The sequence below is a fragment of the Argiope bruennichi genome, chromosome 4 (assembly GCF_947563725.1).
Source record: "Argiope bruennichi chromosome 4, qqArgBrue1.1, whole genome shotgun sequence".
NCBI classification, from domain to species: domain Eukaryota; kingdom Metazoa; phylum Arthropoda; class Arachnida; order Araneae; family Araneidae; genus Argiope; species Argiope bruennichi.
Window position 1 is genome coordinate 83,527,110 of NC_079154.1, and position 27,993 is coordinate 83,555,102.

At 28.1% G+C, this 27,993-nt stretch overlaps 2 protein-coding genes across 2 annotated transcripts in view; one reads left to right on the forward strand and one right to left on the reverse strand.

Moving 5' to 3' along the window:
* The window catches only part of LOC129965990 (dual specificity protein phosphatase 19-like), a 50,607-nt gene extending 30,373 nt beyond the window's left edge, over positions 1–20,234 (reverse strand). The window contains exon 1 of the mRNA XM_056080318.1: positions 20,012–20,234. The gene's annotated coding sequence lies outside the window, so the exon portion shown is untranslated. The remainder of the gene's footprint in view (positions 1–20,011) is intronic.
* Positions 9,538–26,442, forward strand: LOC129965991 (uncharacterized). Its single transcript, XM_056080320.1, has 2 exons — positions 9,538–9,974; positions 24,466–26,442. The coding sequence occupies exons 1-2, from the start codon at positions 9,697–9,699 to the stop codon at positions 24,668–24,670; spliced, it is 483 nt and encodes a 160-aa protein (XP_055936295.1). The 5' UTR covers positions 9,538–9,696; the 3' UTR covers positions 24,671–26,442.
* Positions 26,443–27,993: the final 1,551 nt, after the last annotated feature.

A 27,993-nucleotide genomic window follows, 5' to 3' on the forward strand; every position in this document is an offset into this window, starting at 1 on the left:
TTTTTTTATTTTATTTCATTTCACATATATATTATGTTTTTTTCTGAGATTACACATAACACATATCAAAATGCAAAAATGTTCAATAATTATTTAAACTAATTTCATTATTTTAAACTAAACATAAAATATGATTTCTCCTTGACTCAATTGATTACAACCATCAACTGCAGTTTTTCCGTTCGATGATGGATTATTCTTAATGTTATTGATTACACCATGATGACGTACTAGTTAAAATACTAAAAACGATTGTAATGTTAAAATAGATTTTTAAAAATTTGGTTTTGATTGTTGACTTTGAACTGAAATTTGCCAATTAGAAGTAAAAGGACTAATTCTTATGAATTCTACAAACATAAAAGAAAATATTAAATCAATTTGATCTAAAATTCACATATTTTATTAAAATGAAAAATAAATTGTTATAAAAGCGAACATTATTAAAAGAATTTAAGATAAAATTAAAATTCGCGCAGCTTTCACATCCACAACACTCTTTATTGAGTTTTTACCGGAGCAAAATGAGTAACTAAACTTATCGACATCTTTGCACTTTTCAAAGCTTAGATTCTTGCAGTATTGGAACACAAACCACTGTATTATTATTTACACTTTACATTTAAAAAAATGTGTGCATGTATATGTGTGTGTGTTATTTTGTGACCAAGATAATTAGAGTAATTTTGTTTGGATTTTAACCGTCTTGGAATATGTTGTAAAAAGTGCAAACTCAAATGAGTTCGTAGACGCTCAAAGAGATTGGAAAGGGTGGAGGTGTGTGTGGGGGAGGGTAAAATTTTCATTTCGCTTTAACTTCTTTAATACTGAAGATAAATTATCCAAATTAGAGCATCATTAAAAAGAACAACTTTTTTAGATGGCTGCAGTTACTTCAAAGTTTATTATAAAGTGCTCTCAATTTTCAAGCCTTAATTTTGACTGTTTCTAACATCAATAATTTATGTTGTCAGTTTTGAAAAAAATGAAATAAAACTTCTACTTTTCTTTTATTTCTATAATTTGAAATTGTTTAAATGCATGTGGAGTAAAGAATAAAGGCTTGAATAAAATTAATTAAATAAAAATAAAGAAGGAGAAGGATTTAATGGCAACATTATATAAAAACGACCAACTTAAGGTATCCGAACACGTTCGAAGCACTTTTTTAGAAAAGCATGGTGTATGTGTACTTTAACCATATTTCTGGGCTTAGGACTATTCAAAATTAGTAACAGGATGTCAATATTTGAAATAAACAGTAATACTTTTTGAAAATTGGCATTTAATAGCATAAATTTAAGCAAATTCTTAAAAATTCTTCAAATTGGCTACACCAAAAACTATCACTCTCATCCTAACAAAACTTATACCGAAATAAACTACATAGTTTTCTCTAGGAAATGATTTACAAGCGTATGAATATAATAATAAATACAATTTTTAGAACCAATCGAAGTTTTATCACGACATTTTAGCAAATTTATGACGTTATTATTCAAACAATAGGCTGTAAATTAGAAAAAAATATTCGCTCAATCTAACTTTTTTTAATTCATTCCCTATAAAATAGTATAAAGACAAATTAAACCAAATTTCATAGTAATATGATAATTATATTTTGAGTTACTTGATTTGAAGTGAGCAAAAAATAAGTAAAAATCAATTTTGAGAAAAATGCGTTTAAAGTATACTGTGACATGTTTTAAGAATAAATTATGGGTGTACATACTTAAAATTCAACATATTTATAGATTATACCTTCTTTTACCTCAGCTTTTAATAATTTTCCTTTTTTAATCATTTTAATTTTTTTTCTGACAATTTTTGCATTTGGCACTGAATGACACCTAGATTCATTTATTCTGTTTTTGTCGAGGTCAGCAAATTCTCTAACTGCATTTGCACTTGGATACACTCCAATAATCTTAAGGATATTCAGTAATCTTATAAAACTTTCGTTAAAATGTATTACAGACATAAATGTCCCTAACCTGAGGATTCGGAGCTCAACAAAGACATCTTTAGGTACAAATTCCCACAAAACACCTCTGAAACTCTCATTGGCACTTTGCCGTGCAAAAACTTTTCCGTATTTAAAACTAAATTTGCGTTTACACAAATTTTTAACATGTTTTTGGCCCTTTAAATCTATGCTTCCGGTTATTTAAATGTTCACTTCCGGTTTACAGATCGTTACGAAAATATTAATGTCTTGACTTCTAATTAACGTAGTGACAAAAATAAACCTGTTTTGGATATTCAAAGACTAGTCTATCCAATAAAAGAATTTTTTTAAATTTCATTTTTAGCGAAAATCGACCTTTTCAATGCGTTCGGATACCTTAAAATTTTTCTGAGCTGCATTTTTTTTTTTAATTTTTTAAATATTTTTTAAAAAATTTTATAGCAATATAATTTTTGTTTACTCTGATAGTTTCAATCATTTATTGCTGTGCATTTTGGTAATAAATCATCTTGAGTTTCTTTTTGAAACTCGTAATATATAAAATTAAAAAATTTCCTTTAAAATCGATAATCTTCTAAACATCACGTGCTATAACAACGTTGTTTACAATAGAATTATCTATTAAGAATTTAAAAAGCACTTTAAAATTTCAGATAATTTACAAGAAGACGGTTGGTTGAAATGCTAATATCGACATATCAATATTGTTGAATAGCATAACTTATTCGAAATTGATGTTTTCCTAATACGAGCAATTACTTTTATTTCTATTGCAAAATATTTGCCGTCATATTCATATTTTAAAATAAGATATTTTTAATAAAAATATATTTTAATTTATCTATTCAGCAAAATTTTCAATAACTTAATTTTTAATTGAATTTAATTTTAATTTGATTTTCAATAACTTTAATTTTTTAATTTACATAAAGGAAACAACATTGCACTTTTCCAATATATCACAATGAATAGCTTATGACTCCTGTTATGACCAACAGACTGATTATGATTCAAAACCTTTATATCAGGCAATGCAACTAGTATCGATTTTAATTTGTTAGAATGTTTCTGAATTATTTAGGTATGAAAAGTAGTGATATCGTAAACTTTTAGCATATGATTTTTAATAACAGCATATATCTTAGCTCAATTTTTGAAATACGACAAATTTGTCTTTAATTTACTTGACTCAAACAGCGATAATAATAATAAATTATTGAAGTGTAAACACTGTCCTATTTGCACAACAAATTATGAAAATTCTATCTCTTCATTGCGAAACACCGCACTATTTCACTTGTATCCAATTTCGATTAATATAATTCTAATACGATATATCTCCATTACAAATACTGACTGCATGTTGTTTTCATAATAGACATTTATAATAAACATCGGACGTTTATCAAATTTTACTGACAATAAAAAAAAAACTTTACAAATTCCTGAATGTATGAACACAAATATAATCATCTAAGTTGGAACGTTCGCAAATGTTATATTGCCTTTTCTGTTTAAATTTCAGGAATTACATAAACTAATGAAGAAACTTCTAAATTTATATCTTTGAAAGTAGAATAATTCTATGTTTTTGAACAATCTTTCCTGGCACCATTTAAGAACTAAAATGTTTGTCTTATTGGTCAGAATATCATTTTTTGCGAAAAAAGATGAATGACTTTTAAATCTTGAATAGAGTGTGGATATCTCGGATTGTCCAAGCTAGACCAAATTTTTAATTCTTTTTCCTAGATTAAAAATTGTTGCCAAATTTAAAATCTAATTGTGTCCGATTATCCACTTCTAGTAATTAAATTATCTTACTGATATTAATAAAGCATGTTTCATTTCATTTCAAAAATCTAGCATCTGGAGGTGTGTGTGTGTGTGTTTCAAGATTAATTATTTATAAAATATGTCCACTTTATATGACCTGTGTGTTTGAATCAACCTGAAGAAAATTATCAAAAATGATAAAAATGTATATTATCAATGCTGTTTTTATTACCTTTTGCATTTGTGAATATTTTTAAAAAATTAATTCTTCCATTGTTTCTGTTCTTTTTTTTTGTATTTTATGTATTTATTACTGTCATTATTTTGGTTTTCGACCAAATCCATTATACTCTCCGATAATCACACAATTGCGAAAGCACTCCAGATTAAAATTCAGAACATTTAGTCATCTAAACTAAGTATTACAACGATTTATACTAAAGTTTCACTTTAATAAATAATACCTACTTTTTTATTATGGAAAATTTCAAACGATTCTCTTTAAAAGTAAGTGAAAAATCTAAATCAATGAAAAGCCATTCAAAGTGGAAACAGGTTGAATCGTTATCTCATGACGAATCTAACGATGCAAGAACTTTTCAACCTTTTTTGATTTTTCTGCATGTACTGGGTTTTCGACGCACTAACAGAAGACAGCATGGATATTTGAAACACGGATTGAACATCATCGCTAAAACACTTCTGTTTATTTTTCTAACTCTGAAAGTGTTTGTTTTATCTTCTACTGTTAGATTACTTCACAAAACTAATAATTATTTTTGGAAAATAAGTTTAATAATAAATGGCTTGCTCAGTCTCATACAAGGGCTCGACTTTTTAAAAAAAGGAACCAAAGTTGACGAAAACATTTATCTGATACAAAATATCTCCAAGAACTTTATTACTAATAAACTACTAATAAAAATAAAAATTTATTCTTCGATGTCTTGCATAATTTCACTTATAATACCATTCCTTACAGCTTCCATAGCAGCTAGGCGATTTTTAAGTGATTAAGTTTTAAGAAGAAATATTCTTCATGATTTTATTTTTGATATAGAACTGCCAGAATATCTAACAGGATTGTTTATATACATCATCGGTTTCATTTTGCAGCCAAGTTATGTTTGGATGAATTCCTTCGTTATTTATTATAGCATTTTATGTTATTTTCTACAGGTGACATTTTTGGAATACAGAGTTGTTTTTCAAAAAAGTAAGAACTATAAAATGCTCCTGAACTTTCATAATGAAATAACAAACCTGGTTTCCAAATTTGATGATGACTTCTCGAGTCAAGTATTTTGGTGCATACTACAGTGTTCATTCAACATATTTGTAAATGCTTACGTGTTTACCAGATTTTCTGGCAACTTTTTAAGTGCCGCCTATTCAGAAACTGGGATCTCTTTAGCATGCAATATACTGATTCTTCTAATGTTGATTGTGTTTGCATCGCTTGTATCAGAAAGCGCTGATAAAATACGAGATATAACTTTCCTCGTCTTATCAAGTGGTTCATCTCAGTTTTGTTATGATTTAAGACAGAAAATTATCTTTTTTCCTGTAAGTTTAACGATTTGGAAAATGGCACCACTAAGAAGATCAACGCTGCTGGGTATTTTTGGAACTATATTTACTTTTGGCTTAGTAATTGTTACAAAGTAATGCTAAAATATTATGATGAAAAAGACAATCGCACAAATTACCTGAAGATAATTGTTTTTATATCCAAATAAGATCATGTTTATATTGGTTATTTGCATATAATTCAATTATCTTTTTCAATTCAGTGCGGTGGCATCGAATTTTTTTTCCTCCCGGTCCTTTTGATTAGTCTTCTAATTTTAAAGTATTTCTTATTACCGCCCTCCCTCCAAGCATCCATCAACACAAAGAAGCTTGTTTTGTCAAAGATTTTAATGTGCTTAAAATAATTTACCAAATATAATTGATACAATGGGATTAATATGTACAGACAGTTAAACTTCGCATTTTTTTTCAGCAGTGCCTTTATTTACTAAAGCAACACAAAATATAATTATTTACGTCATTGAAAGTAATTACTGGCCATGATTAGAATGCATACCTTGTATAAAACACTAGAAATGCAAGATACACTCTCGTTTTACAAGTATAACAGATGTTCTGATCGATCAACAGTATGTCAAACTAATAAGTAGGAGATATTTATAAATCTTAACTGTGTTTAATAATTGTTATATTCAGTTTTATAAGTTAAATCCTCGCAGGTGTAATGCGGAGGATTCGGAGTCAATTATTCTTCCTGATTATTTGATCATGTTTGATTATTATGAGGTCACCCCAGCTAGAAATTAATCTAAACTAATAAAATAAGGATGATGTAATATGTTGTGATTCTTATTTGCCAAGCCAGATATATCTCAAAGGATCTGCAAAAAAATTTAAATCTATCAATCAGTTTATATCCAACCATTTTGTGTACATTTCACAAATTTTTCTATTCCTCCATTTATATTTTCAACCAAAAGTTTTGGGGAAAAAAATTCTAATATAGAGAAATATTTAATGCCCTCATTTATATTATCATATAAAAAAAATTCGAAAAATATCTGAAGCAATTCATAACAGTTTTTTTAAAATTGTAGAAATATCTGCAAAAAAAAGGAGCCTGTACTTAAAAAGTTAATCAAAATGCATAAGGTTTATTTATAATGCTTTTAGGCAAGGCACCCCAAACTTTTAAATATTGCAACATGCATTTTGAAAACTCAATCTATTACACCCCACTCCTTCTACGGTGCATTAAATTATTTGAAAGACCATTTCGAATTGCAGACGTTTATTTCGAAAGAAATTTTATGCTTCAAAAAGAAACTTTTGTGAAGAAAAAAATTGTCATTAATATAATAAATAATTAGACAAATGATAATAGACCGAATACACAATTGATAACAAACATCTTCGAAATTATGTACATAAACTGAATTGAAAGTTTATAACAAACAACAGTTGCTAATTGGGTAGGTTGACTGGTCCGAAGTACTGCAATAAAGCATAACCTTTAGTGAAGTATCAAATTGGAGCAAAAACCGACTCGACAAAATCTATTATGTACAAAAAAGGTTTATTTGTATAGGATATCGGCTCTTAAAAAGACACTTGCTCTTTCATTTCTTGACATTCGACTCGTTTGTTTGTTCAATGCGCTATTTTTTTTGTTGTTGTTGCATTAATATCATGTCAAGTGACAGAAATTTTAAGAGCACATCACAGTTTTGAAAACTGTGGTAAGATACATTCTTGATCTTATAGCGACCCACCGAAAATTGGCTCGCTGCCCACCTGTGGAACTTAACTCTGCTCAAATGTAATTACAATATGACAAACCTTAAATGAACTGGGATTAATATGAGCACTATATCGCAGCTTTAGTTTTCCTCCTTGTTCGAAAATTCATCTATTAATTATAGTGAATGTATAAATATGATCCTATCTATTTTATTAGATGGATTTAGTAATACTGCTTGCCTGCATATATACAGAGAGAGAAAACCTGTCGAATTTTGCGTTAAATAAATTTTATTTGCAAGAATCTATGTCACATTGTATATAAAAATGCAGTAGAAACACATTTGTTGGACATTTATAGTGAACGTTAATTTATAGTTACAACTTGCAAAGAATAGTTTTGGCGTTTTAAAAATGATGGTTCCAATTGATACGAAAGAGCAGTTTAAACATAAAAAAAATTCCAAGATGCAGATTTGGGATTATTACTTGATGAAACTATCAGTGGAGAGCGATACAAGCAATAATTAATCAGTTCAAAAGAAGTATTGAAGGAGAAACCTCCAGAATATGGCGAAATATTTGACAAAATTGTTTTCCAACATGACAAACAATATGTTGGCATAGGACAACAAACATATGTTGGCATACCAGTGAAAAAAAATTTTCAAATCACTTTCCTAGATTATGTTACCCCACTGACCATATTCACCAGACGTTACTCCTTCAGACTATAATTCATTATACTCCATGAAATGTGTCTTTTTATGGAAGTGGTTCCATTCCCACACTAAAATCAAAAATTGGTTTGACAACTAGATTGCATCTAAACAATCAGGCTTTTTTCTTCGAGAATTCATTTGTTGTTCTAAAGATGGATAAATGTTGCAGTTTCTGCGGTGAAATATTCTGAATAAATCGATCTTTAATTTTCATAACAAACAAGTGCCTTTTTGTAACTTAAAGAAGAATAGGGTCATATTTATACTCTCAGAACTTTCCGAAAAATATATTAGTATCTCACAAAGCATCATTTTTAAATGAACTTTTAAAAAATTTAATTTTTCGTATGAATTATCTTGAACTACATGTTTTAGTTAATGAAGTTCAAGGTTATCCAAGGAAATAAACAGATCTAATAGTTGAAGGTCAAGACATCCATTTGTTTCCCAAGTTCCTTTTTCTGGTAATTTATACAGCTGTAAATACTGATAAGAAAAACTGTTCTACTCAATTATGAAGAAAGTTTATGATTATGACATTTTGCATGTTGACCGTGAAATGCTCCGAATAAGTTTTATCATACATTCTTATCAACAAATGTCACGTGTCTTACCAAGGCTTTTTCCAATGATTATCGTTTTTATATCATGCTTTGCAGAAAGGAGTGCATTTTTTAACTCAGTAAACGAAATTATATTCATTAACCAAGAATCATAAAAAGAATTAAAAAATTATTTTAATTAAAAATTAGCTTTACTCAAATTCAAATGTAAATATATTGTTTGTTTGTTTGTTTTATTTTTTTTATTTTTATTTTCACACAAATCTTTGGAATAACTAATTTTTTTTAAAAAAAATTAACACAATTATATTTTTTGCTGTGTGTTTATATTTTTTCTTTTAAAAAGAAGGGGAATTTTATCAAGAATGTTTCATTACAACAATGAAAAGCATTATTGCTATTAATAGCTAAAAATAATTTTAAAAATCATTGAATAGATGATCTTTGAATATAAATGTTGATAAAAAAAACAATTTAATACAGTAATACTTTCGAAAGTTATTGTTGAAGAGTATCAAAATTTCACTTAAATATTCATTAAAATCCTAATTAAAAACTTCAAAAACCCAGCACTGATTCCAAATTTGATATGGGACAAATTTCATAACCCTCGTGTCAATAACCTTCCTTGTAGAGTGCCAATAGACCTATACACATTCGTTTTTATAATTAGCAAATTTTTTTTTGTTGGGACTGTATGCTGTTTATACATTAATTAATGATTAAATTAGGAAAAAATTGCAATAATTATTATTAGTCTATTTATAAAATTACTTTACGTTTAGTAATTAATTATATATATTATTTATTCCAATCATTAAATACTGATGAAAAGCCTTTATGGCCAATTTCAGCATCTAAGCATTAACAATTCTAATTTTTCTTTATTGGAATATTTAGATAAATTTTATTTTTATTATGATCTTTTCATTTTTGAATTGCCAGATTCCACTGTAACAATTCGGAATGTTCTGAACTGTATCATTTTCCCGCGTTTACCGCCCTAACTTCCACAAATGGTACGATTAAATTACTGATAAAGAATGTAAGTAAAAAAAAAACGAAATAGACACATCACTCAAGTCCTACTACGAACTTGAAACAAGAGGTCTTGACCTCCATTGAATTTTACTCCTCATTATGACGTCATACATGCAAACGATTAATCCTTTCACTGAGTAATAGCAACCAGGAACCACGTTAACGGGGCGGGTACAAGATAAGTTCAATTCTCAGGGTATTATATTTCCGCTGTAGCTGTCCTCTAAGAAACACTTGTTGCTCTTTAGTATATTGACAGCTCTAGAGAATGGTTACATTACAATTACAGCAAATGAGTCAGCTGCCTTTGCTAGATGGGTTTCAAAAATAAAGAACCTACTAGAAAAACAGCATGCCGTTCTGTTCGATCCTGAGGTTGGCGGCTTGGGTGTTGTGCTTTTATCTTTTTCTGCATCATTCCCAATCTGAAAATACCGATGGGGTGGTTAATAACAGCAACAATAGCTCACAGGAACATGTTCTGCCGACTCCGCTAATTCTGCACTTGAACCAATCTGCAGCACAGTTGCTGATTCAGGAAGCCAATAATCTGTTCGTGTCCAATACCAGCATTAATGATATCATCAGTGATAACGAAACTCATCAAATGCTTATTCGCTACAGAGAAAGGTGAGGTTAAGACTAAATAGAAATGCAGTTTTTCTTTTCTCTTTTCCCTACTTATTTCATTGGAATTCTTTTATTTTAATACAATTACTTCTAATTCCAGACCTTTCTGTTTCCTATAATCAAATTAATATAAAATTTAAAAATTAATTTTTGCATATACAAAAAAAAATGTTCTTACGAACTCGACAGCTGTGTATATTAATATGTGTTCTACAAGAATTTCCGATCTTAAAATATCACTTCTAGTAACAAAAAAAAAATGTATCTTCCTTGCTGGAAAAAGCGATTCTCAATATTTAAATATAATTTACAAAGATGTTGTAAATCTCTGATTAACTGAAAGCATTTTTTAATATGTCCAACAAATATTACTTTAATTGACTTAAAATAAAATGCCTAGAATATATACGTAATTGACCATTATATCTAGAAGTCTCAGATTAGCTGGGGCAATTCTGAATTTCGAATCGTAATCCAGGATTGAAATAATCATCCTGATTTTCACCAAATTGGGATTAAATATCCCAAATACCACTTGCCGATAAATAGTTTATATTTAAAAACGATAAGCTACTTTTAAATTTCTTTCAGTTTGCTTTTGAAGAGTTCCTGACAACTTTTATTGTATATAGAATTTGATTATGATCGGGGCTCTCACCCTTTGCTACATATACCACTAATAACATAGTTTTGGGTAGTAAAATTTTCATACAGTAAATTTAAATGAATATAAAAAAGCAATTCTTTTAAAATTTTGTTTTAATCTTTATTATTTTGATACATGCTAATTTAAAATATTTTAGTTTTTAAATATAAACCATTCAATTCAGGTGCATTGATTTCAAACTGGAAATTTTATTATGATTGTAATACCTTTAATTTTTAAATAGTTTTAATTTTTTTTAAAAAAAAAAGCTGAAAGTGTCTAAAGAAAACTGATAAAAGTAATTAAAAACTGTTTTATTTGTACTTCTTCGCCTCTTTCTGCTTTTTCCAGGAATATTTCTTAACAGTATTATATTTCTCTATTGTTCAATTGTTTTAAAAATCACTTACTTCTTTATTTTTTGAATTTATTCTAATATTCCATCTCACCTAAGCTAAAGTTTCTATCTGAGCGTTCTACTTCAAGGGCGCTCCCAACTCTGAAATTTATAAAATCTGAGTGCTCTATTTGAACATAATACAATAAAAAAAATATATATATTTACTAACTTAAACTTAATTTTCTGAAAAGCGCTTGGAACCAGTATTACTAATAGAAGAACTTAAGACATAAAAGTATTTCGTTATTCTTTTAACAAATTAGATCTTCTTTTAACAAATTTATTTTAACAACAGATTTTTTTTTTAATTTCTGGGGATTGATTTAACATTAACCTATTAATTGAATCGGTTTCCTCTGTTATCTAATCAAAATATCTAATTATATATCTTCTGTTCTGGAAAAAAATGCTTTTTTATTGATTCAGCTGTTTGAATAATAGAATTTATGCGTTAATCGCAATTTTTGTACCGAATTTTAACATCCGGGAAAGTTCAATCATTCCTATTCTCTCTCTCTCTCTGTGTGTATGTGTTGTGTGTGTGTTCTCTCTCTCTCTCTCTCTCTCTCTCTCTCTCTCTCTCTGTGTGTGTGTGTGTGTGCGTGCGTGTGAGCTGCTGTTGACACTCTACAAAGCAGATCATTTGATCTGGAGCTACTAAATTTGGCACAGATATGCCTTATACCTTAAACGATAGAAATGTGCATCTCGGAGCGATTTTTTTAAAAATAATAACTAGAATTTTGATTAATCAAAAAATTAGGGATATTTGTTGTTTTCCCGCGATGACTCCTGAAATTGCCACCGCATAAAAATAATTTTACACCATTTCAAAACTTTTAAAAAAAATTTATTATATTAGTTTAATGATCATATAAATTTTTCTAAAATGTTGGCAATTTTTTTTTGTCCAATTTTAAAATATTGATCGCATTCTTCCCTAGAAATTTAAATCGTCTTCATTGTTTCGTCAAATATTCAATTACCTGATTTTCTTTCATTGTTTGAATGCTAATGAAGAAGTTTATTGTTTAACATCTGTGCTTTTATTATTTTGTCTTTCAAGTCTCATCTTTATGGCGAGAGAATCGAATTATTCATATTAAATAATATCTTCATGCACTATTAATATCGTTTCTTATAACATTTAATATGATGAACGAATATTATATAGTTTGGATAGAAGTTTAGTGATGTTTACATAAATATATGAAAAATAAATAAGAAATTTAATTTATTTTTTTTTAATTAGCAGTATATCTGAAACACAGCTGAATGGACGATTGGAGAAAATTGAGGCCCAGATTTAATTTTAATTCGTTTAATTTTTATTTCAAATCCATTATTGCGGCATTTTTACATTAATAATATACATAGAATAAAATTTCGTTAAACGTCGCGATTGATTTAAAGAATATTTTGCTTAAACCTGTTTCAATTAATAAAAAGTCACCGCTCACGATCCAAGGTGCGAAATTTCAAGGAATGTTTTTCATTCAATTATGAAGTTTAATTTCACAAATCCTTCATCCTTTAATTGGTAACATATCCGGGCCTGTTTTATACAGTCAACTAAGCTTAAACCAATGAAATTGCTATTTTATATTTTTTCCACATTTTTGCACAGTTCATGACAATTCAATTGGATAAATAGGAGTTAACTTTCTTTTATTTGTTTTTGTTATTTTATCAGTTCCCCTCCTGGTTTATTTTGATGGTTCATTATTACTCTTCATTGTTAAGTAATCTTTTCAAACTTAGACAATTTATTTGAATTAAATTTTTATCGCTCGCAAATGTTCATGTTAAAATTTTTTAATGTTTTAGAAATTTTCATATTTTGTATAATTATTATTTTATATATTGTCATTTTTTAAAAATTTTTTATTGATTTATTTTTTTTATTATACTTATTAGTTTACAATATCAAAATTTATTGTGAATCTTATTTTTCATCTACTTTTGGTTTTGTTGTGTATTCGTTCTTTGTGTTGTTTTTATGCTACATATTATATTTGTTTTCCAATATATAAAAATTATTTGATATATTACTTTAAAAAAAATTAATAAATTGCTTCTCCACGTGAAACTACGGAAATGCTTTATAAGCATCCCTAATTCTTGGGGGAGGAGGTCCTATTATAGTCAAAAAGCTTTTGATTAATCGTTTTCTCTCTTGAACAATGAAAGAAAATTAATATATTAAATATAAATTGAAACTATTTAAGAAGTTCTCTCAATATTTAATACATTGTTAATTTTCCTAAAACTTTCAATGTTTCCCCAGTCACTGTATTGCTGTATTATGAATCCACTAATTGATTTAATCAGAAAATTTAATGTTAAATATTACATCAAAATGAAAGTGTTACTTTTTAAATACGCTGTAATCTAATGTGTTTATTTAATACCTGAATATATATACATTTCAATCAGAATGTATTTAATTATAGGGATAAAAAAGGGCTTCTTGATTATGATTCGATGTTGTTAAAAGAAATTTTGCTTGAAGTTGTTTAGAGAGTAAATATTTTGAACTGTAGAATTTATATTCTGGTATATTATCAAAATTATCAAACGAATTATCAATCAACAATATATACCCGCTCCATGCACATATTCATCAACCTTGTGTTGCTTTTGATAACTTAAAATTGCCACAGTTAAATTAGCAACAAATAATTATTTTTATATCGCTTCTCTTTCTTCTTATCAAAAGATTTCTTACTATTAAAATTGTATACCGCATAAATAAGAATCAGAGATATACGCCCCGCTTTAAAAAATATTTTCTCGTTAAAAATCATCTAATTTTAATTGGAGTGTTTATAATCAAAGAATAAATCCTTTTAAATGTTTATTATTCAATGATAATGAAAATAAAAATGAAATGAAATTAATATAATATAAAAAGATAAATATATAAATAAAATATAAATATAATACATAAATATAAAGTAAAATATAAATATAACATATAAAAAAGCGAAGGATGGTAATACGTAATAGCATATGATTAGGATTTATTATATTAACAATTTATGGCATCAATGGACCGCTTCATTTTAACTAATGTTGCTGCATCGGGCTTCATTGTTGATTTAAAGCATAAAGGAGGTTTAATTAACAACGCATCAGATTTTTATTTTGTTTATTAAGAACATGACGAAAAATCAGCTTGGCAAGAATTGTGCTGAAATGCATTAAAACTCTTATAGTCTAAAATAGATGTTAAAAAGAAAACAATTTTATATTCAATTTCAATAATCAGTTAAATCTTTTATGTAAAAGTTATTATAAAAATATAAAATATATAATTCAATATGCCATAGCTTGAGAAATTATGTTGTATATCGATATACAAATACAATGTGTGTAGTTAATTATTGTTGAGAATAATTTTGCAAACACCTCTCCAAAAAAAAGCTATTATTTCTTTTGAGCCACAAATTAAGAGTTTTCTCAAAGTGCTTGTATTTAATAAGCAGCTGAGGAAAAACATAATATAACATGCAATGAAATATTTAATGACATGCGCTGTTCTATTTGTCAAATGGCTGATATATCACATGGTTCACTCCATTATAAATGAAACGTTGATTTAAATGTTGTCATTTATTTGTATTTTTACTAAATTTTAAATAAGTATGGTTTCTTTAATTATCGGTAGACTTTCATTCCTTGATCTCACATTTCATATAGCATTAAAAAATATGAAAAGAAAATTACTAAAATTAATATTAGTGTTTTTGTCATCTATACTTATAATAAAGCTCAATGTGTGTGTGTGTGTGTGTGTGTGTGTGTGTGTGTGTGTGTGTGTGTGTGTGTGTGTGTGTGTGTGTGTGTGTGTGTGTGTGTGTGTGTGTTGGCGCTCTACAGGCCAGACCGTTTGACATACAGCTACCAAATTTGGTACATGTATACCTTGGAGGTTGGGAATGTGCACCTGGGGTTTCTTTTTTCGAATTTTTAATTAGAATTTTAATTATTAATTAAAAACTAACTTTCCCGCCAAAAAAATCTTCCATTTTCCCCACCGCCAACTTTTCCGCCAAAAAAATCTTCCATTATCCCCAGCGCCAAACGAGAAAGGCTTCAGTTTTTTTTTTCTCCCAACAGTAATGAGGCTAGGGTTAAAATTGTTCGGCGGATTATTTCAATCGGTTTTGTTTTTTTTCTTAATGTTTGATGCATTTGAAATTAAATATTGTTAATGAATCAATCTTTCAGATTCATTCTGAAGTACTTTTGAATTAAAATAAAACAGAATAAAGGAAATTAAAAATTTCTAATCCGCATAGCGTTACCCCAACTGGCGTAGAAAAAATCACGTATTTGCGTTACGTAACCGGCGAAGAAATTTCACGCATGCGCATTCTGTTCCGATTGTTGCCATGACAACGTTATCAATGGATGATTTAAATTATTTTTGGGTTAGTTGCATGCTTTTGTAAGTAAATTGTATTTATGTTAGTTATATATTTTTTGTATATGCTTATAGTTTTAAGTACATCGTTTTTTAAGTAGTTTTTTTAAAACCTGTTTTCAATCGTTTATTTTAAACGATTCGTTTTATTTTCTTAGTGTTTGATGCATTTAAATTTAAACATTGTTAATTAATCGATCTGCTCATAATGAATCTAAGAAATTTTTTTTGACCAACTCTTGAGATATTACATAAATTTAAAAAGATATTCTTTAGTGCCCATAAAGTTTAAACGCTGAGTGACTCTATTTTCAGTAATCAGATTATAAAAAAATGCTTTGTTTCAGTAAAAAATATTATTATATTAATTGAAGATAAATTCTTTCCACTTTAATTTAAAGCATAAATTCTACGGATGCTAACAGAAAATGAGAGAGATACATATTACGTTATGACTGAAGGCCTTTATAATATTATGAGTGAATTATATGACAATCAAAATTTGAAGTTTTAAAATATTTTTATGAAGAAGCTATTAAAGTAGAAATTGCATAAAATATTTAATTATTAAAATTTTAACGAACATTAAGATTGGCGAACCGGCTGGTCGCCAAAGGCGGCTAGTATACAATAAAAGCCCAAAAACATTAATATTAATATAATATTAAATAATAATATTATTAATATTGACATACACAATAAATGTCAGTAAAAAAGATTTCATGTATATTTTTAGAATGTGCACATTGTATTAGAATGCACACATTGTTGTATAAAGCTTGTTTCTTATAAACTTGTTTGCTAGAATTATATAGCTCATGTTTAGATAACAAAAGAAGCTGCTATCTGTATTACGCCATTAACATCATTTAATTATATCAGAAAACTTTCATATTTTTCGTTTGTTTGATGAACTACAATTTACTTTAAATTGCAGCTATTGGTCATTTGATTCAATTATTTTAAAAACCAGCGAACTTCATGATACGTTTTAATTTTTTCGCGTCGTTTGTATATTCAATCTTCAAGATACTTAATAATCAATCACCATAAATGTCAAAATATTAGATAATATTTTTATCAGATAATTTTGATTGAAGATTATTTTAAAATCGCAAATAAGTATCTGGGTAATGAATAAAGTTTGCTACATAGTTTCAAAGGAAATTGTTTGCGTAATAATGGGAAATGTTAATTTTCTGAATATAGGCCGAGATATTCTTGCACATTTTGTCGCAAAGCGGCAAAAAAAAAAGTATAATTTATTTTTATATTTAATTTAATCAGCGATAGTTCAAGTAGTATGCATTTAAAATTGGCTTAATTCTTTAAAGGACCATTTTTTTTCTTTAATGATGCATTAAAATATTTCGGGAATTGAGACTGGTTTAAGCAAAATGATTCATTAATCGCAATAGATAAAATTAATTTTATTTGGGAATTAATTTTATTAATTAAAAGTTAATTAACAAAAGACGACGCCTTATTATGACGTGAGATACAAAAATGAAGCATCTGGGTTTTCTTTTTAGTTTTATAAAAATTTGACAAGAATTTAGGCCAATCTATATAAGAGTGTGCAAAAAAAGGGATGAATTTATTGATAAGTATATCTTCCACGACCGTAGAAATGGTTAAATATATTGACAATTTCCTGTAAAATAATATCAATGCAAAAAAAAAAAAATCTTATTAAGTAAGAATGAATAAAACATGCTATTGTAAATATTTATTCTTATTTCAAGCGAGTCACTTTCATCTTTTAGATATTTTTAAAAAATTATTGATTGAATCTTCAATTTTAGCTTTCCCTTACTGATATTTTTATATTCAGTTCAAATCAATTGTTGATATATACAGATAAAGAAATGAATTTATCAAATTTCCATAATATTACTATCGAATTTCAGTGATATATAAAATTGCAATAATAACTTTCGACAAGATAAAAATACTAATAATTTTCTTGATCTCTAATTTTATAATTTTTTTTTAATTCCTAGATTTTTTTTTTTTTTTTTTTTTTTTTTTTTTTTACTTTTTTGCCTACGAAATATAGAGAAAGCATTGTAATCACCAAAAAATTCGAACTCGAGATTTTGACGAATCCCCACATTTTAGATCTCCCTGAGAATGATAAACAAATTGCGGCATTGTGTTTGTCTATGAACAAGATAACCCAAAAGCACTTTGAGCTAAATAGCTGAAATTTGGTATATGGAATAATGGTAAAATCTGCAGTTTTCTATTAAATTTTGAACGAAATCCGGTCACAAGAAGTATATCTGTTTGACTGTTCGAGTGCAAATGGATTTGATTACTACAAAAGGCAAAAAGCTAGCTAAATAAAATTTGGCACACAGTTTTCCTCCAAAATATGGAAAAATATTTTGGCTAGCATCTAAATGCAGTGATTTAAATCATTAAAATCCGATATTTTTACTGTAGTGTCAAATTTTGATATCCATCAGTTTTAAAATAGCTGAACAAAATACAGATTTTCACGATAGATTCAGTGTATGCTAGATTTCCGCCAAAAATTTCGTAACAATCGTTGACTAAAGTCATTAAAGTATTCGCAGCCTTACCTAAAGTTTTCAATTTTATACCAATGAAGGATATGTCTTTTATTGGAGAGTATACGAGAAAGTTTCGCGGAGACATTTCCGCTAGTTTAATGTAGCATTAAAAAAATAAGCTAAAGAAAGAAAAAAATAAAAAATTATTTTAATTAGGAAATAATATAAAATATATTTAGCGTTCAGTATCGAAAATACTGAATTGTATTCTAATATATGCAACACCACTTCCGGATATATCACTGTGGTAAGATGTTGCATATTTTTTCAAATACATTCAGCTTTCCATTTATAGTGATAATAATTATAATTTTTTCTTACATTAACTTTTACAATGCTGTAAATTATTTAGCTTCAAAGATACTTTCTGTCTTATGGAATGTCATCACATACATTAAAGCTAAATTATTTTAGACCTTTATCTTTAATATCAATACTTTATTTTTGGGTTTTAATATTGCATGTCCCCTTTTCCTTCCGCGTTTACTGTTATGTTACATTTCTAGCCGCTTTTGACGATCAAGTGGTTCCATTGGAATATTGACAGTGTTTAATTTGAAGTAAATCTCATATATAATTTGTTCATGGCTCCCTCAACACAATATTTTTAGGTAATTGTAATAGACATTCATATTATTTTAATAGCCTTACATATGTTCTATAACATATAAATCATTCTGATAAAGTCCCATGACATCATAAAACTGTTAAAAGCATAATTGTGCAGGTAATATATTTTCTAATTGTACATCGTCTGGCGGAACTGCGATACGAATCTTCCTGTCTTATTCCTCATGCAAAATGCAAGAAACTTCCTTCATAAGTTTTAAACAATGGAAGCAAAACATGTGACTAAGTATTTGAAGAAAGAATGAAAACGATTAAATTTCATTGCAATAGTGAAAATTATTGTTGAAAATGATGCAAAAAATATTTTTTTAAATCATCAAAATTCGGAAAAGATGTGCACAGCGATTAATTAAGTATCATTGAAGAGATAAAAACTAAATTTCAAAGTAGTATAAAAATTTATTTTGTGCATTAGTATTTCCTGTACTAATTTCAAGAAAAACGCCAAAACCTCAATTAATTTTTAATCAATTGAAATTTTAAAAAGAAATCGCTGCAAGATGCACATTTCCAATTTCCAAAATATATTTATAACAAATTTCGTATTTTAGATCAAATTATCAACACATTCATAAAGACAGACATTCTCTTTTATTATTAGCAGAGATATACTGCGCATAACAAAAACTATCTAACGCTACAGCCAACAACGATAAAAAAATAACATTAAGACAAAGAAAAATTGGAATTTTTAGTTCGGCGCATTATAATATGTCAAGCAGTTTGCAGAAAGAATTTCAGGTTAAAAATTGTTAATAAATAACTTTAACAGAAGCGAAGGTACAAAAGTGAAAGAATTGATGAGATAATAAATTTGTTTTGAATTTTATTGCAGTACTAAAAAGCATTGTTATAAATTGTACTCGAAATTAACTTTAAAAAATTACTAAAAATAGAAAAATTGCACTGAAATAGAATTGGTTTGACTGAGAACCTTCTTTTTCGTATGAAAATTTTTATAGGAATATAATAAATAGTAAGGGATCTAATTCATTATATTGGTAAGATGAATTCATCTTGACCCAGCATAATGCAAACATTATTCTTATGGCATAATATGCTATAAATTAGCTGAGAGAAAGCATTACAATTTGTTTAATTTTTATTAATCAAAAACCTAAAGAGAATCTTGAAAAATCTTCCAGTATGAGCATCTATTATTCTAGAAGTAATTACCTCTATCAAATTATCTTAAATTTGATACCTCTAGAACCAACGTCACGCAATTACTGAATAATCTAAATGTATTATCATGATAAAACGTACATCAGATTTTAAAATGTTTAAAATATTAAGTTTAATTACACAAAAAGTTTACAAAACATTTGAAGAGTTGGAAACGTAAAAACTTACCGAGAGGTCTAATAACCAATGACGTATTATGAACCCTGTTGAAAGAGAATGATAGTGGATCACATCCTGGCTGAAGGATAGCAAACAACTTCAATTAGTTCTGGAACTTCCGGTGTGAAAAAAATAACTGATGAAGCTTCTGAAATAATAAGCATGATGCAGCCATTGTTAAATTATTTTTCTTTTGTTTAAAGATAAATATATAAGACAGTTGGAACAGACGTGCTGTTCACGTGATAGTAACACGTCGTCCATAAAATTAAGGGCAATAATTCGATAGATGAATGTTCATAATGAATACAGAAAATGAGATTTGAAAAGTGAAAACTGTTTTTTAATCAGATTTAATTTAAAAATATTGTTTTGTACAAATTGTTAAAGAGAAAATAGTGTTAAAGTAAAAAATTTCGATCTTGAGATTTTGATTTACTTTGGCGTTTTAGCGAGTTAAAAAAAAAAATCTTTTTAGAATTATGTTTTCTGTTTGTGATTGGGCCGAATTAAGTTTTATAGAAGTCTTTAAATAACGCCAGTTTTTATCTGGTTTCTTCCCTTCTAAAATCGGATATTCTTTAATTGATTTTAATTAATTTCTATGAAAGAAGTTTTAAATAACACATGTGAGGACAAATCGAAAAAATGAAACATTTAAGTCCAGACGACATTTAAGAGAATCTATTTCAATAATTTGTATTAAAAAATTAATTTAAGAACAATTTTAAAACAAAATGGCAAAAAAAAAATTACAAAAGTTTATTAACGCATTCTAAATACAATAATGAAATTGTTGACGGATAAGTCAGTCAATTGACAACAGAGAACACTTATCTCCAAACGACTTTGAAACTTAAAAGAAAATATTCCAAAATTCTGAAATTTAAATTATACTTATTTTAATATGAAAATGTCCACGTCCATGATCCTTGAAGTTCAAATAAAAGCATAAAATTCTATGGCTCTGAAAGTAACATAAAAAAACGGAAATTTCATAGATCTCCAAAGTTGGATGCAATTCTTATTTACAAATCCGGTCTTATCCTTCCAAAACGGATTAAACTACATGGGAGATGGAAACGTTTGTTAACTGTAGTTATGTAATATTTAAAAAAAAAGTTGACGGGTCAATAAAATTAATTATAGAACTCTAAAGTACATTATTTTAAAAAATTTTAATATTGATGTGATGATAAAGGTATAGAATGTATTTCAGCCGCCTGGACATAGACCAAATTCGCTGCTCCCTTATTTCAGTTTTTAAATCCAAGAGTTTCTAAAACAGAAATTCTAAAGAACTTTCTGGGAAGAATAATTTATTTTTATACAGGTAAAAATAATGAAATCACATATGTAAATTTTATAATAAATATATTTGTTACCAAAGTTTTTTCATGTATGTCATTTACTGATACCTATACATAGCATTTATAATATGCGTCGATAAGATTATTAAGAATATTATTACATAAAATGAAGAACACATAATGAATAACAGCGAACAGAATATAAAATACAAATCTACTTCCAATTAGAACCAGAATAACACTGTTATGATATATATTTTTATTGAAAAGTTAATGACATTAAAAATAAAACTTTTACCTGTAACTAAAACAATATTCGTTTGCTTTTTATAAGAACAAAGTCTTTTATTTCATTTTTGATGTCTATAACTACATATAAGACAAGGTAGCCAAATTGGTTATTCTTAATGTATTTATTGTTTAATTAAAATAATTTTTGATTTAATTTCATTTTGAAAATTTTCTCTCACAACTGGTATTGCTTGTGGCAACAGTAAGGAATTTTCGGAACATCATTATAATAAAGGGCAGAATATTTTCCAGCGTGGATTTCACAATAAAGTCTATTCATTTAAGAGTTCCGCATTGAATCCACCCTAATTAATTTATTTTCTTTACCTGTGGCAGCTATGAAAGCCCATAGTCGGATTCGTTCGAGTTTCAAATTATATTCTTCAATTTCGGCACATGCATTGTCTAGATTATATTCATTCACTATCGTCCAAATTTAGTAGTACAAGCGGCGTTAATAGGCAAACTTTTCAATCAAATTCTGTAGTTGCTGAAACCTTTTAGAAATTTCTACAATTATTCTATCTAACGGAGAAAATAACTTGGATCTCAACTAATTTTCATGAGACATGTTGATATCTCTACTTTCATCCTCAAGAATATCCTTCTTGTTTTGCACCTCTAAGGCTCCTCCGTCACAAATTTAATAATAAAATGTTTCCTGCCAAATTATGAAAAAGTTCGAAAATATAAAAAGAAAATGTTCAAATTTTCAGTTCCGATTACAAAATATTATTATAATTTACTGTGAAATTTTATCGCTTTAAGAAATTGCCACTCCGGGATGGTACGCCCCTACCACCACTGTGGGTTGAATTACTGCATTACTAAAAATACCTCATTATGTGGCTAGAAGCCGGGACGTAATATTTTTCTCATGCAAGAATAAAGTGCTCTGTGTAAGTTATTTTATTCTTGTGTTATAAATTTGTTTGGAAAATATTCTTAAAATATTTTTAATTAATTAAAAATTTTAAAAAATTACACTGCAAAATAATATGTATATTTGTAAAGGTACTTTTTTTAACTTTTAAAGTGATATAAAAATTATTGTGGTGTTGTAATATTTTTGGTAGTTATTGTAGTAAAACTATTGATTTTTAATTAATTAAATTCCTAATTAAAATTTTAAAATCCGAGATGCGCATTCCTACCTTCCAATGAATATATGTTTGAAATTTGGTAGCTTCACATCAAACGATCTAGCTTATAGAGCGCTCACACACACACACACACACACATACATACATACATAGACATGTACACACATTCAGCTTTATTATATGTAAAGGGAGATCGTATAGTAATAATAATTATTGCAAGATAGAAAAGCCTTTATTCTAAAAGGAAAATAAAAATACTTAAACTAAGCGTTATTAAATTTTAGATTCCCTTGCATATCTTTATATTATCTTTAAAAAATAATTTTAGTGTTCTGAATAATATAGCGAGCAAATGAATTCGCGCATGTGCCTCATCAATATTAAATTTGCATGAGACGTTTTAGCTTAGTTATATTAACGGCCAGATTTTTTAAAGCAACAGTGAGGCTATTTTGGGACGGACCTCGTAATTTTGAAGCGCGGTCAGATGACGAGAACGATACCTGAGCTGGCGTCCCCTCTCCAAACTCCCACATCATACCTGCTGGAGGACGTTTGACCCCGACGGACTTGGCTTGCACCAGACCCGCTTACACGACGGATCTTCGGTGGAATCGGGTCTCGAGCCTGAAGCTTTCCGGTTCCGAAGTCGAGACCTTACCACCAGGCCACTGCAACACCGTTTGTATGAGGAATTCATCATCGCAATTAATCATTTTAAGAATATTTTGCAACCTAATTTTTCCATTTTTTTTAATTAGTGGATTTATTCTCATGAGCGTTTGCTAAGAAATTAAATTTTTGCTACGTAATCAAAAGTTAAATTTTAAAAATTAAATTCCTAGACGAACCTAGTTTGAAAAGTTTTCATGTTATGATATTTCAGAAAAAAGATGTTAGGCATTCTATAACTTGTTTTTGTAGGAATTGTGTCCAAAATCTTTTGTGGTGAAAGCTTATAAGCCAGTTAACAGCTACGCTGCACGAGCAGTTGCTTTTGTATCGTGGTCATGTTACTGGGCTGTGAACTACAAGGTCCCAGGTTCTATCCTCTCTCATCTCCATTCCGCTACATTGGTGACCTCGGACGATGAACCTTCAACCTTCGTACAGCTGTTGTGGCGCCATCTACGCGTAACTAAAGTCGCCAGACTCACTTGACGCAGCAACAGCATCAGCAACCACTCACCCACACACGCTCGCCATACCGCTTTGCGCTACTCAAATGGGTACAAGCGCATTAGAATCAACAGCTAATACATCACCACTCAACAGCCATATCGTTCGACTCACTGGAGTCTGTGGTGAAAGCTTATAAGCCAGTTAACAGCTACGCTGCAAGAGCAGTTGCTTTTGTATCGTGGCCATGTTACTGGGTTGTGAACCACTAGGTCCCAGGTTCTATTCTCGCTCATCACCAATCCTCTACACTTCTTATTATTTATTACTTCTTCGGGCACAGAAATGCGTAGCTACAAATAAAGATCTGTAAGAGCTACAAGCTAAATGAGACCAATCAACTTGCTAGGAAAAGTTTCAATTCAATTATCATGACTCAGGTAATTGCAAGATGAATGTACGCAGCATGGTATCGAACTTCATACCTAAGAAAGTGTCTTAGGTAAAGAAAGTGCCCAGTAAAATTTACGCTGACAAATTTCATTTTAATTTTGTTGATCTACTGAAATTAATCGTTATCAAATTAATTAATCGTTAATCAAAATACCTACTGAAATTAATCGTTTTTCTTTCATTTCAGAAAAAGGCAGGTCAGGATATTATCTATCCAACGGGACATTCTACAAAAACTAGGATTTACACGAGGACCAAATGTAACTGCTCGTCTTTCGGCTGAAGAGAGACAATCGCTTGTGCGTTCTTTTGACAGAACGGTGATGGAACGGACAGAATTAAATAGCACCAACAATACCTCTTGTGTGGATTCCGATGACAACACTTGTTAGAACTCCTAAAGTTCGTGACAGGTATTATTTTCTGAAACTTATACAAATCATGCACTCAGTACCTGACACATAGACTGTTAATTTGATGAAAACAAACAGCTTCAAGAACAATGGACATGTAGCGATGAGTCATATACAGTTATCATATACAACAGTGATGGGAGTGTTCAAACGTTCTCTGCTCTTCTTTCACATCATTTGAAAACCATGCATGTATAATTACTTTGTGTACATAAATTTTGTGCTGTGTTTGGATTTTACGTGATTGAAAATCATGCACGTAAAATGCTGTGTACTGCATGCTGTGTTGGGATACATTAATTTGACTTTAAAAATAATTCTGGATTGAATTACATTTTTAAAATAGGAATCCTCTGCACAAAACAAGAATGAAGTTATTGATTTCTGCCAAATAAATTATCCACTCTATGAATAAAACTAATTTTTATTTCCTTGTAATAGGCAAACACAGTCGAGCCTTTATATATTGGAACTTAAAGGGTTCTAAGAAAAAAATCGACTCATAGAAATGTCGATATAAGAAACGCCAATGTGCGGAAATACATGATGGATTTTTTTTTCATTTATTTATTAAAACAAATATGCATAGTTTATTTTTTTAGGTTCAAAACGGACTTTAAAAAATTAAAATACCAAAGAATTTATTTTAGAAAATGATCAAATAATCAAGTAGTATCCAAAATTGTTAATATCACTGTAATCAAAATTTTATATTTTTTGTCATTTTTTTTTTCTTTTGTTTTCTAGATCTTTGTTCAGTTAAATTTCTCTGGCACACTGTTCACTAAGATTTCTATTCAGGGATCATATTCAATATTAGAAATCTAAAGCTAAATAGAATTTGAAGATAAAATTTCACTTCATATTAAGAAATAGATTCTTAGAACAGAAGGTAAGAGTAACATATGACTCAACATTCATCAACGATTTCCGGTTTCACTGGAATTTTTCATGCAGTAAGAATCGGTAAAAAATAAATTTCGTATTTATTTAATATTTCTTTTTATGAAAGAAATCAATGGCCTTTTCTTACAGCAGCTAGTACACTTTTTTGTGCACATTTTTTATTCGATTTATACAAATTTTATTCGATATATATAAAAAAAAACTTTTTCTATTAAAAGTCCAAAGTTTCTGAAAAAATCAATAAGATCTTTGAATAAAGAATACTATACTTTAATTGAAGCAAATTCGGTTTAATGGAAATTGGAGGAAGGGGGGGGTCGACTTAATTACAATTCGTAATTTTGTAATTTGAAATCAACAATCATTTCAAGAATTTTCAGCTCGTTATTGATATGTTCTTTAAATGCATATGTAATTAATGAAATTGTGTTGTTTTATATAATAGATAAATAACGGTGTTTTAATTTAGTAAACTATCCCAAAGATTATACGAAAAGTCCACTTCCTTTTTTTGCTGCGACATAAAATACCTTATAAAAAGAGAGCTATAAATAATTAACTCGCAAATCAAAATATTCAAGTTCAAGAAATTAATAAAAATTCTTTAATGATGAATAATACATTCACATCATTTGTGCATCTATTGTAAATAAATTGTTTTCTTTTCAATAAAAAGTTTTTGAACTATGAGGTGTTTGATTTGTCTGACTTGTTTTTGTAACTTATTTGTTTTATGTTTGCTAAAATGGAATTTTGTAATCGATATTTTACTCGCTTCCTTATGTTCTGATGGCTTGAAATTTTGCCCATTTATGTATTCTCAGTGACACTACACTATTTTAATATTTTAGGACTCATTTATAAGTTAATTGATTACTATAATTATTTTTTATTCAATACTCCTTGTTTAGTGAAAATTTCAGAGAACTTGATTTAAAGATTCTATATATTTATAAAAAAAATTATGGTCATTAACACTTTAATAAAAGTATATTAAAAGCCGCTTTTATTCTTTATTTCATTTTAATGTATCACAGTTTTACTCATGTTTAACTTTTACACAGAAGAAAAATTGGAAAATAAAATAAGACCAGTTACAAATTTGGTTTACAAAACAACTAATTATTCAGAAATTTGACTTGTTTTAGTATGATATCTATCAAGCTAGGTGTCATAGAGTCCACAAGTCTTTTTAAAAGTTGTTTCCATATTTTTTCCACGAATTTTAGATTGCCTACTGTAACTCATATTTTTTGACATAATGTAATTTTTTAGCAAGCAAGTTTTAATATCCTTCAGAGTTAACTTTTGATTTCAAAAAGATTAAACGAATTGTTCTATCACAGTAGATATTCCCCTAAACGTCATTCCATTTATTTCGAAGGACGATATAATGTTTTGCACATTCTACGCGATTAATCATTTGTAATTTTGTTAGTGGAGATAGTTTTTTTCAATGACATATTTTACATGTGAGGATTTTAAAAGGACAATACGCACAGTTCTGCTCGAACAAGACATTTACAAAATTCTTTTTAATTTGAGTAAAAGTTTAATATTAAAAAAGAGCCTGATTAATTATGGCTCTTTTTGATCGATCAGAGAAGATATTCTACCCCATCGTTTATATATAACGTAGTGGGCAGAATCTTTCAAGAAGTTAATCACAGAAGAATTCTTTCAAAAAATTATTCACAGAAAAATTCATTCAAAAAAATTATTCACAAAAGAACTTTTTCAAGAAATTATTTTTAAGCCTCTTAATCGTTTTGCAACTTCATAGAAATACAAACCACATTCTCTGAAACTAAGAACCTTACCTCGTTCTTCTTCATACAACTGTTCTTTTCATAACTGAGAAAATATGGTTTTATCAAAAATGCTTTTAGCAGAAATCAGAAATAATGTTAATAAATATTTGTTGTAAAAATAAGAGAAGTAAAAATACTATATAGCAACGAAAAACAAAGAATATTTTTATTAAAAGAATATTATAATTTTTATTCTCAAAATGTAGGGAAAATAAACATCATCTACGTTAATAAACTTAACAAGCGTAGTTTAAAAATTTTTAATAAAAACCATTGCTTTTATTCTCGAATACTAACAAACTAAATTCATTTGGGAAAGCTATTTATACCATCTAATAACCGATTCAGAGTAAAAATAAATTTAGAATAATGTAAAAAAAACTGAGTGACCGTATTTTTGTTTCAGGCTTTCACTCTGAACATACATTTTGAAAATGATTAAAATATAACGACTAAAAAACATTACTGAGCTAGCTATTTAAGTCCCAAAAAGATTTAATATATAATATTATAAAATTTAGTAAACATTATAGTTGGCCCAATCCAAAATCATTGCACATGCTTCTTTATTAGTAATAGAGATGC

Bases quoted from the DNA above. Each gene is read 5' to 3' on its own strand.
- LOC129965991 (XM_056080320.1), top strand. From the start codon at position 9,697: ATGCCGTTCTGTTCGATCCTGAGGTTGGCGGCTTGGGTGTTGTGCTTT. The intron at 9,975-24,465 runs GTGAGGTTAAGA...CTTTCATTTCAG, and splicing joins CTTATTCGCTACAGAGAAAG to AAAAAGGCAGGTCAGGATAT.